Source organism: Acanthopagrus latus, chromosome 23 (genome assembly GCF_904848185.1).
Source record: "Acanthopagrus latus isolate v.2019 chromosome 23, fAcaLat1.1, whole genome shotgun sequence".
NCBI classification, from domain to species: domain Eukaryota; kingdom Metazoa; phylum Chordata; class Actinopteri; order Spariformes; family Sparidae; genus Acanthopagrus; species Acanthopagrus latus.
The window spans coordinates 2307188-2319615 of NC_051061.1; the positions used below are offsets into that span (position 1 = coordinate 2307188).

General features: G+C 43.0%; 1 protein-coding gene across 3 annotated transcripts; it reads left to right on the forward strand.

Moving 5' to 3' along the window:
• The first annotated feature begins 256 nt into the window (after positions 1-256).
• On the forward strand, positions 257-10203 carry slc16a6b (solute carrier family 16 member 6b). 3 transcript variants are annotated; one of them, XM_037089219.1, is made up of 6 exons: positions 257-393; positions 5010-5257; positions 5847-5990; positions 6773-6901; positions 7553-8476; positions 8563-10203. In XM_037089219.1, exons 2-6 carry the CDS (start codon positions 5026-5028, stop codon positions 8835-8837), a joined length of 1704 nt encoding a protein of 567 aa, XP_036945114.1. In that variant the 5' UTR covers positions 257-393; positions 5010-5025; the 3' UTR covers positions 8838-10203. The 3 variants fall into 3 exon arrangements, with proteins under 3 accessions (XP_036945114.1, XP_036945115.1, XP_036945116.1); XM_037089220.1 differs by lacking the exon at positions 257-393 and adding an exon at positions 1576-1856; XM_037089221.1 differs by lacking the exon at positions 257-393 and having other exon boundaries at positions 5121-5257; positions 5807-5990.
• Positions 10204-12428: the final 2225 nt, after the last annotated feature.

The following is a 12428-nucleotide window of genomic DNA, read 5'->3' on the forward strand; positions in this document are numbered from 1 at the left end:
TTTACCGCTATTTGGTTCTGACATCAGCATGCCAGTGCTGATTGGTAAACATTGTTGGTAAACATTGAATATTGAAGTTGAGGATTTTTTACATCTGCGATTTTAATGGAAAATTGCTACCTTGAACAGACACCCATTTTGAAATGAAGGTATTTTTTATAGAAACTGTCAAGACAGATTGAGATGTAGTCAACATTTCGCCCAAGCTCTTTCATGCTCCATAACCAAGTATGATGTTTTTTTTTTACATTGCAACAGGAGTCCAATCAGATTTCAGGGCTGGACCTTGTATGGCCACCCCTTAGACACACCCCATCAATGTGAATAGAAGCTTACTCCAGGTCAGGGCATGTCTCCACTTTAGTCAAAGGATCACTCCCAGCTCAGAGACAGGTGAGTCCTATACACATTATTCAAAACTCACTGGCTAAATTAATCAAGACATTCATCAATATTATGATAGATGCATCAACATAAAATGACATGAAACATTTTTTTTTCTGAAAGTGTCAGGAGGTTGCTATCGAAATTGGTTAACATTTTTGGTCAAATTCCACTGATGTAAGAACATAAGTAGTTCAACTAAGAGACACCTAAACCATCTCATGATGTTTGACTCTCTGAGTGCTTTTTCATGCTGTGGAAGTGTGGCACAGAAATTACACCATCTTAAATATCTGAATACCATACATTGATATGTATTCTGCCGTCTGCTGATTATTTATGGCTGCATTGTTTTCCTAAAGCCAAGCCATGAGTTGACAGATTTATCAACATTTTGTTAATAGAATGACTATTTATGACAGATTTCACAAGTGAATGTGAAAAACCTTTCACTGTTGGCCCATCTGCATTCTAGTAGCTGTGCAAAAAAAAAAAAAAAAATCAAACTCAGAATACAAGACTATTTGAACTTGATAAGTGAAATTAATGTCATGGCCCACAGACAACAGGTGGCAGGCAGCTTATGCTACCCGCGTTAAGGGGGCACTCGTTTTGGATAACAAATCCACTCTTGAAAATTTAATATTTACCAAATTAATGAGGTAAGAATACAAACTCAAGATGTTCTAAGAGGACACACACACACACACACACACACACACACACACACACACACGCTGACACACCAGGGAATGCTTCCTCCTGACTGGAATAAACCTGTTCATCCCAGCCGCGCGCCCGGTACACACAGCTTCTAGCAGACGGCGACGCGCTGTAGCTGCATTCAAGTCCTACGATAAAATGGGTAAAAGTAGACTTCCGCTCGAGTGAAAATATTGTGAAAGGTAGCTTTGTGTGTTCACATCATTCAGCATTCATAGCTTTCACTTTGGCAAAAGGAGTTACTGGTGTAAATTATTAGACATGTTTAGCCCTTTGGAGCAACCGCATTCTTTAAAAGCACACACCTCTGCTGGCACAGGTGACAGGCCTATTTAGGTGTGGTTTCAACGATCAGCACAGAAACGCAACATCGGAGATGTGGGGGGGACTGCCTGCGCGTTCACGAGACCGTGTTTTTTGCGCGCGTTTGAATACCGGCTTGAGCCGGTAAAGAGCTGCCAGGAGAGACAGGAAATAATTGAGTGAAGACAAAAGATGCAGCAGGCTGTGATGGAGGGGAAACACAGCGACGTGACTAAGGATTTACCGGCAGTCTGTTAATTTAGAAGAAGCGGGAAGTGGCTCGGATATTATACATTTTAAAGAAAGAAAAGCTTTTCTACGTAAATTATTGATCCTCCTGCCTCGCCAATAGACCTGTATTCCACTAAAGCCACAATGCAATAAAGACGACTTAATAAAAGCGGCTTTGCTACTGCTGTAGGCGGCTTCTCCAACCTCTGCTGTCGGTAAGTCAGATGTCAACCCGGCGGGTCCAGCCGGAGGATGCTGTGCTCATGTGGCGCAGTGTCGGCTGCTCCGCTTTGTAACACGAAAAACTAACGTCTGCTAATTCCGTAGTGTCTGACGGTTAGCCAGAGGATATGTTGTATGATTGATTATATTACCACACAATCAATAAACCAGTCGTTACGGCCAGACAGGAAGGCAGGCACGCAGATGAATTGTTCACCATGAGAAATATGGGTTCTCTCTTCGTGTCTGTGTGAGACAACATCTGGGGATCAGAGTTAAGCCAGCAGTCAGGATAAGTAACTTAGTGCTGGCTGTCCCGCTGCCTGTGTCTGTGGGTAGGAAACCCCTGGGCTGCAGTGCACTGACATCATCCCTCCTCCTCTGCACTGCGGTGTCCTTCCTAGATTTTGTCTCGGGGCACCGTAAGTTCCAGTTCCAGTGCTCGTCGCTTGCTTCTCCTATAACCTACTGAATTTGAATTCCTGCATAGTGGTTATTTGGAATGATGCAGTTCTGTGATGTCAGTTTCTGGCAGAGTGTGACATCTTTTTACTGGGAATCTGGGTCAGAAGTATTTTAAAGGCACACTCTAATTTCGGTGAATACATATTAATGAGAATCCAAAGATCTTCACTGACAGGATTTTTAATGCCAAAACAAACTAAATAATTGCCATATGTTTCCATGACTGAATAAACTATATAAACAAACTGGCCCTAATGGACAGCACAGTGTATACTGTATTACTTTGTTTATATGTGGCGGACCCTGCCACCTTTCCAGCTTCAAACAGTGTTCTGTCTCCCTCTGAGAATAGCTAGTTTATTCACTTAATGGGACAAAATACATATTTCTGAGTTTGTTTTATTACCTCATCAATGTTGTAAATATTAACATTTGAAGTTTGAATTTCTTCTCTAAAACTACAGAGTGCCCCCTTAAGGCAGGTAGCATAAGCTGCCCATTGTCTGCAGGCCATGACATTAATGTTGCTGAACAAGTTCAAGTAGTCTGAGGAGTCGAAATAGTATCAGACTACACTACCAGTGTATGAATCTGACTGAGAGAATGCCAAGAGTGTGCAAAGCTGTCCTCAAAGCAGAAGGTGGCTACTTTGAGTAATACAAAATATAACATATTCTGGTTTGGTTCTAATTAGCTCATGTTGCTCTTCCTGGTCCTAACTGGTGGAGCTTCCCATGGTGAAAGTTTTCAGTGGAGTTCCGAGATGACCTGGAGACACACAAAGACAGAGAAGAAGGAAACAAAGCCCGTAGCAAAAGAATATAATTTGTTTAGGATTTAAAAGTGTAAATTAACAGAAAACAAACTTCTGAAAGATAAAGAGACTGGTCTCCCTACAACTGAATGACCAGACAAAGTTAAATTATATTCTAGAGGAAAAATTAGAGATCACTGCCGTCTCTCCATAAGAAGAGAGCACCAACAGATCACACAGTGCACAATAGCAACTGCTGCCATCTGGCCCACTAGCATGAGTGTGAGCCAGCTTTAAAGCCTCAGTCCTAAATTGGTTAGGGGGATCAGGAGTGATCCATCACTCACTGTTGGCAAGGAGGGGACAACACACAAACACATCCACCGCACTGTTGCTGTAACAAGTACATTTATCTGGTGTTCAAATAGTTAAAAGTTTGACATTTAGTCAGACCTGCGGCCTCAGCTGTGTGTCTCTGCTGCTTTTCAGCTTGACACCGCAGCCACACCATCAGTGATGAAACATCAGCACTGCTTTACATTGTGCTGCTGTTGTCTTAAACGATATAAAGTGATATTTTTATATTCTTCTCGCAGCCACACAGTCATTAGATCCTAGTGGAATACTGCAGTGAGTCAAGGGTTTCAAAATCTTTTGGTAAACCATTCTGAATACTTGACATGTTGCGTAGTCATTTCATTTCATTTACATGGACGCCGAATCATTAGAGAACACGTTTCCTCTTTTTCCTTCTCATTGCTCAGTCACACATGCTGTATGTCACAGTCCAGAACACATTCTGAAATGAGGAAGAAAGGGTGGCCAAAAACAAAAGTCGAACTAGACTAGGAATGTGACAGTATATTATGTTATGGTGGATGGGGATACAAACACGTAAGTTAATTGTGGTGAATTTTCATCATCAAGATATCAGGATGAGTGACTTTTGAAAAGCCGTCTGGCTCGGTAACATACAGTCCCTGTTTGATTTCCTGATATATTTTGAGTTGCCACATGGGGGAGCCATATCTTTCCAGTGAGTCCATAATCCTAAACTGGTCACCATGGCTACAGGTTCTGCTTGCCATTTGTGTCTTGAACAAAAAACTTCAATCTGATGTGTGAAAATAATGGATTTAAGCATTATTACAATACATGTCACGAAAGAGAAGTTCCATTATCTTAACAAAAACCTTATTCTAAACCTGATGCTGAGACCTTTAAAGTTGAGAACGCTGATCACTGAGATTTCAAACCAGTATGCAGCATCTTGATCACATTGCCATGTCCACATTTGGGTCCATGTAAAGGTGCCTGCAATTAATGCTCCCAAAAACACAATGAGTTACGCACTATGTGACCAATATATAGATCTGACACTGGTGTGTGTTCCGGAACAAGCCCTGTCATTGAATTGTTTACAACAACAACATGTCAATACTATGTGATCCTATACATCAGTATAATGTGTCTGCACACATGGTAGAATGGTGATAAAAAGCTTCCTCAAAAAGAGGACATTATTACCATTATTTACCAATTACATAAAAAAAAATGTTAGTACACAAAGCTTTAACTACCAGATGTTTGACATTTTTGTCTCAATGACCGATTGAATTATCAACTAATGGTTCCAGGTCTTGTTACAGATGTATTTAACAATGAATCAAATGCAAAATGGAAAAAACAATGAAAGACAATGAACTAAATTGACACGCCCAATGCAGCTAGTAGGGCATTTATCCTCCTTTAGCTCAGGTTTTTAGTGTTTGAGTGCATTTTCTGTTAAATCCATCATGACAGCTGTCTTTCCAGCAGCAGCAGCAGCAGCTGTGTTTGTCATAAAAGTCTTTGTATGTGATGGAATTCTTCTGCCCCCAAGTGGACAAACCAATGAACACACTGATATCTATGTTGCTCCCTCCAGGTGACCTGCTGTAGCCATGAGGATACTGAACTCCCTTCATTGCTTGGGTCCAAATGTTTACCCAGAGGTGCCTGATGGCGGCTGGGGCTGGGTTGTGGCTGTAGCCTTCTTCTTGGTGGAGGTCTGCACCTATGGGACCATCAAGAGCTTGGGCGTCTTCCTTCAGGATATAATGGACGAGTTTGGGGAGAGCAACAGCCGAGTGTCATGGGTCATCTCCATCTGTGTCTTCATTTTTACCTTCACTGGTCAGTCACTTTTCCCCTGGGATTACTGTCATTACCACTTAATCTGCTGATTATTTTCTCAGTTCAATTATTAATTGTTTACTGTAAAAAATGTGAGAAATTGCCGAAAAATACCATTGCAGTGTTCCGCAGTCTAAAGTGATGACCTCATTTACCTATTTTATCCAGCCAACCAGTAATGCCACTTTAATTGACGACCAAAATGGCTGTTGGTTGGACAGACGAAGCAGACATCACTACATGCTCTGGAAAGTTATGATGGACATTTTTTCACAATTTGTCGTCTCAGTGATTAATCAATTCATCGTGAATATATTTGGCAGATTAATCGATAATAGAAAGAATCATTACTTGCAGCCATTAAACATACTGTTACCTATTTATTGCAAAGCAGCGAAATTGGACTAATCATCCTCAAACTTAGTATGAATAAACTGCCTATAATAACTGTGCACCATCCATAAGCATGTACAGTCATCAGTGCAGACACATGTTAATGTCTGCATCCAGTCTGCACAGTAATAATAACACACCTGATGACTTCAACAGAGCGCTGTAATGACTGTGCTGTCTTCCACCCTCACCCCAGCCCCACTGTCCACCTTGCTGAGCAACCGCTTTGGTCATCGTCCAGTGGTGATGATGGGAGGCTTCCTCATCAGCCTGGGGACCATCACCTCCGCCTTCACCACCTCCATCAAGGAGATGTACATCACCATCGGCATTGTTTCAGGTACTTCTCAATCTTGTCAGTATCCATCAGCTCATCCACTCCTCATCTATCTATATATGTATGTAAATTCCTACCGATGTGTCCCTTTGTGTGTGTCTTTGTGTATCATTGTAATGTACCATTTAGAGTGTGCTCCTGTGGATGTGCTTGTCTTGTTTAACAGCCTGTTATGAAAGAACTTAAGGGATTCCTAGCAGTGCAAACAACAAAGTGTGAACCAATCTGTTTCTTGCAGAACTGTCCATTGAATGAGAGGTGATGAACCTCTTCTAAACAACATGCAGTGAGGTCTACTCAACTGTCTTAACTCTCTAGGAATGACTGGCAGAACAGCCAGAGCAGGAAAAACTGAAGCAGCAAACCAAAAGAACACTAAATTCCTTTTCAGATGAGTATTGGGGGAGCAGGAGGCTGAGGAGGATGGAATAAATTGACTCAATGGATTGGACGATGAACAAATTTGTGGGTGACTTTTGTATCAGAGCTCACAAACTGTTTTTCTTAGGAGCTCTCCCACTGTGATTGCCATGTCTGCCTCTGAAATGGACCACAGCTAACTTGGCGCTCCCTTCTTCTCTCTGTCTCTCTTTTTTTGTCTTTACATGCATTTTGTCTTTCAGCTGCAGCTGTAACAGAGCTGAGTCATCTCACACAGCCTGCCACCTTTGACAAAGAAGTCACCTGACACCTTGATTTTGACCCACCCCCCCTAGCCACGCAGTTTTCCTACCATGCGGACCAGTGGCTGTCATGTCCCCTTTTCCCCTTCTGTTTGTTTACAGGCCTTGGCTACTGCCTCACCTTCCTCCCCACCATCACCATCCTCACCCAGTACTTCTCTAGACGACGAGCCCTCGTCACCTCTGCCTCTTCCTCCGGAGAAGCCTTCGCCGTATGTGCATTTGCTCCTGGTGAGTGTTCAGTAACAGAAGGCAGTTGGCTAAGCAATAAGCATAGTAATTACTAAGTAACTCTCTTAGTTTTCATGACTGAATAAACTGAATAAACAAACTGACCTTAAAGGACAACACAATTTATACTGTTTTACTTTGTCTGCATGTGGCGGACCCTGCCACCTTTCTAGCCTCAGACGCTATTCTGGGATCAGAAGAGCTTTTTTATTCACTTGTGAAAAAGAAATACATATTTCTGAGTTTGTATTGTGACCTCATTCATTTTTTGAATATTAAAATTCTGCGGTTGAAATTCTGTGCCACTTTAAAGATAAACTGTATGGAGTGAGGAGTCAAGCATTAATCAGCTAATCTTGCTAGCACTGTCTATACTCATTGGTCGTTTCACTGTAATCTGCCTAATGCAGCGCTGTGGTGCCACACCTGCTTAAATGTATCAGGAAACTATGTGCATATTGATTTTTGTGGCGCTGTGACGACTGGCCACTGTGCTGACTAGCAGTTTAGTAGTTATCTGCTTTACTAGTCAAATAGTATAAATTCCTGTTGGGTTTGATGACAACAGAGCAGACTCTATTTGTCAAGGAAGACTGTGAGATGTGGACCTTTAGTATAAGATAATGACCTCAGCTGTCCCCTTCTCCACAGCCTTCACTACACTGAAGGGACACATTGGCTGGCGCTACTGTCTGGTTGTCCTTGGCATCTTACAGGCTTCTGTAATTGGCTGTGGGCTTCTCCTTCGTCCAGTCATTATTAGGCCAAGGCCAGTAAAGGAGGACAATGAATCAGATAGAGAGCCTCTGTCTCTAAAGCAACTGGAGGCCATTTACGAGCTGGAGAACGAACAAACCAAGACCTCCATCAGCTCGGCAGTGTCCCGGGGCTCTGAGGACTCAGGTGTCACCTCCCTCTCTGCTTCAAATGGAGACCTCTGGGCTGCAGGAGCTGAAGCCACGGCTCCAATGGAGTTTGGAGTGCAGGACAAAGAGGGCGAGGAACAGTCGCTGTCCACGCCTCCCATCCCGGTTGAGGAGAAGGATGAGGGCGAGCTATCAAAGGAAGAGGCGGGTCCTCTCCAGCCCTCCAGACCCAAACTCCTGGACTTCTCTGTGCTTAAAGACAGTGCTTTCATCTGGTACTCCCTCTTCGGCTTATTCGCCACGCTGGGCTTCTTCGCCCCGCAGCTCTACATCATCGAACTGAGCAAGAGCCGGGGAGTGGAGCCCAGCATGGCCTCCTACATGCTCTCTGTGATGGCTGTGGCTGAGATCTTCGGCCGCTTGTCTATTGGGATGGTGTTGAACAAAGCGTCCTGCAGGAAGACCTTGGTGCTGCTGGCCTGCGTGGTTCTGCTGTGCCTGGTGCTGGTGGCCTTCACTATCGTATGGGAGTTCTGGGGCCTTGTGGTGTGCTGCGCCCTCTATGGCTACTTCATGGGCACCGTAGGCTCCACTCACGTCCCCATGCTGGCTGAGGAGGACGTGGTGGGCATCGAGAAGATGGCATCGTCTGCGGGAGTGTACGTCTTCATCCAGAGCTTCGCTGGGCTTGCAGGGCCCCCGCTCGCAGGTACTTTACTGTGTAACTTCCCTCTGTTTCCACTCATCAGTCAACCTCTCTGCAAATCCTAACAGCTGTCTCATCTGTCCCTCCAGGTGTGTTGGTGGATGTCACACAGAACTACGGTGCGGCCTTCTACTCGTGCGCTGTGGGCATGGGCATCAGTGCCATCTGCCTGGCTCTGGTTGGCCCGGCAAAGTCCGGCATGTGCCAGGGACCGAGCAGAAACAAAGACAAAGGCAAAGGCTCAGAGAACATGGAGGAGAACATGTCTCAGGACAACGACCAGCAAGACTTTCTGGAGGTGGACTTGGACGACAGTCCAGTGAGACGGGCTGTGGAGCAGGAAAATGCTGTTAATGTAATATGAATCTTACCACAGGGTGACATCACCTGACAACCGATGACGCACCACCAGGCCCAACAACAAATACAGATGCACTGCGAGAGGCTGAAGGAATGTCTTCACAACTGCTGCTGGTTCCAAATCTCAGGTGTCACTCTCTTCACATTTTGACAAGCTTGAAGTTCACTACTACCCAGAGAGGTAGCAGTCTCCCCCTCTGACACCAAAGGCACATCAGTGCTGAGCACATGGTGTCTCCTCCTACGCCATTTAACAAATTTACACAGACATCTGTTCCAGCTGCTGAGGATAAAAAAAAAACGTACTTTGTTACTGTTTGATTTCATTTTCAGCAGGATTACCTCTATCTCAGGAAAGAAGTGTTCCCATGAAAACTGAAACATCATGAATACCAGTTTGGTTAAACAGTCATGGTATCTGCCTGAAGACTCTGTGACATCATGACTGTGATGTGCTTGTTGGTAGTGGCTCATGCACCGGAGCTTTTCAACAGCTCATTCACTCCTGCTGAACACCTGCATTCTCGTGTTTTGTCACACTCAACAACTGTGTAAAAGTCACTTCTGCAGAAAAGTCTAAAAGAGTGAAGCATACACACCCCGTGGCTTTAAAATGTGAGTTTATGTATCCCCATGTAAAGGAACTGCAGACAAATTATGTATGCATCCGAAGCATGGAGAATGATTTCACTACCGCTAAAGCTGGACAAGACAACTTACTCATGCAGTTTGTACATACACTTTGTCTTCTGTCTGATAGTCTTATGCACATATAACTGAATTTAATTTCTGGCACTATGGAAACTAAAGCAATGCTGCAGCAGTGTTCACTGATCCTGCAGAATGAATAAAGAAGCTCCAGCACGGTCTGCACATGGAGCCTGTGATCTATGACACCGGGGTTTGTGGGATTCACTCTGCATGAACCTCAGAAACTTACCCCTCCTCAGTTTTGTACAGCTTTGGGTAAAAGTCTTGATTAATATCTATCGCCATGTCGTCATGATCCTGTTGACAGACTGTAGAATGACCTTGTGACAAGTGACAAAACTGAAAAGCAGTCATGATAGAATAGTAGAGCCTGGTTTACAGTGATTTATTTCCATGGCTAAGGTGTGAAAGACCTCCTCTGGGAGTCCCTCCTGCAGCCTCAGATCGTCTCCACACCCACCACAACATGACCACCTTTCCCTAATAATCACTGTATCATCATTATTTAAACTGTTTATACAATGATTTTATGTCCCTTTTTTAATGAAACTTTTTCATTTTTTTTTTTATTTAATTGAGTCATGGGCAGGTCCCTGCCAGTTGAGTTCTGTACCTCTTTCATTTTGTATTTTCTAAATAAAACCTCCTTCACACTTGGATCAGTTTTGTATCTGTGGTGCACATTCTCACCTGATGATGCTGACGTCCATAAACACACGGTTTATTCTCCCGACACTTGATACAACATGATTTGAGGGACATGAAGTGAATTCTCATTCAGCTAACATAACTCTTTAAATTCGAACTTACCATTTCGGTTATCTGAACTACTACACAAATAGGTACTAATACAAATAACTTATCACAATTAGGAAAGTGAGTCATACATACATACATTTGTACCCATTAGTGTTGTGTTGAATACCTTGAGAAGATTTAACACTCAATACCATGTGGGAAAATGACACATTGAGGTCCTGAGATTTTCGATTTGTATTTAAAGATGAAGATAACAGGCATCCTGTAGGGCTCGTCCTATAATCAGAAGACTGCTGGTTCAATTCCCTGGCAGCACGTCAAAGCACCCTGAGCAAGATACTGAACCCTGAATCTTGCTCAGGGTATATCTTGCTTTGAGCGGTCAGTGGGCTGGAAAAGAGCTGTAGAAATTGTGTTCTTCCTCCCTCACAATCCCAAGTGTTGCCTTCACTCTCCACATCTTCTCCAGCTCTTCTTTCAGCCCTTGGTATTTCTCAAGCCTCTCGCGTTCATTCGTCTGGATGTCGCTGCCGCTTGGGAACGTGATATCTATCACCACTGCCCTCTTCTGATGTTTGTCCACCACAACTATTTCCGTTTGGTTAGCCATCACCGGTCGATGGTATGTACCGTGCAGGGGTTTGTCCTCCCATGACATTTCCTCCAACTCTTCCTTCTCCTCCTCACAGAGTTGTTGCTGCCTAAGGTATTCACTAAGCAGCTCATCACTTGGGGCCATCTTCCTGAAGTACTCATGGATCTGGATAGTAGCTTTGACAGTCACTTTGGCAACTTTTGTGCACTCCTGGTGCATCTTAGTCTTAATTTGAAACATTTAATGTAACTCTTCAGAGACGTAAGCTTCAGAAACATCATGTGATAACACTCCACAGCTGTTAAAGCAGCCTTTACCTTTACAGTCTATATGTAATTTAGTGCTTATTGAGGAACACAGTTTAGTTTATATCTGTGAAATCGTGATATGGCAAAGCACAATATCCAAATCACATAATTTGGCATTGAGTTTTGATAAAGACAAACTGTGTGACAAACAGCATTGTGCTGCAGAGATGCCCTGGTCCGCAAAACCTGCTCTGCACATGTAAGACAACATGTGTGTTAGGTACAGACCAACAAATGTCACACCGCCATGATTTAAAAATAGTTTTTCTGTGAAAATAAAAATTGTTATCCACAGTACATCGCTCCCACTAATCATGAACTGTATCACAATCACAATATCTGTCAAAATAATCACAATAATTGAACCATATCATGCAGCACTAAGGGTTCCCCCTCTCCATCTCCTCACTGATAATGGAAAACAAGACAAGATAATACAGAGGGAGCAGTTCCTGCCCTGAGTACACACTAAACTGATTTAGAAGACATGATTCTGCATTAGTAAAACAATATATCTGCCCTGTGATTCTGCTTTATAAACATAGTCAGGGATTCAACTCCCGATTCTTTTCATCACTGATGAATCTGTATTAAAAATTCATTCATTCTTTTTTCATTAAAATATCAGAAAGTGTTCTTAAATGTCTGCATGAGTCATAGGTGACATCATCAAATGTCTTGTTTTGTCTGAACAGTAGTCCCAACCACAAACTGACCCACTTTACAATGACAGAAAACAGAGACAAGCAGACAGTTCTCAAATTGCAGGAGTCTGGACCAGAGGGATGAGTTTTACTTTGCTTAAAAAATGACCAACACTATTTATCACAATGGTTGCAAAGTAGCCTGGTGATCGACTTAGTAATTAATCTTTGTATCTTAAAAGCTAAATACATTAGAATTAGGGATTTATAAATACATATTGGACAGATAAACTATTAGCCTGATAATGGTTCATTTCTATAAGAGGCTCCTGGAGATAATCATAGCCAGAAACTGAGCCAATAAAAGGAAAGCCAATAAACACAGAGGACATCACAGCAGTATGGTGGTGCGCACACACACACACACACACACAGACACACACACTGAACAATTACCAGTTGCCTTTTCCTGACTGTTTTTAGTGTCTCTGTGTTGTGAAAGGCGCTGCAGCAACAACAGCTTCAATTGAATTTCATTTGAATTCAATTCCGTCACGCTTGATAAAAGTCTTTGCGAG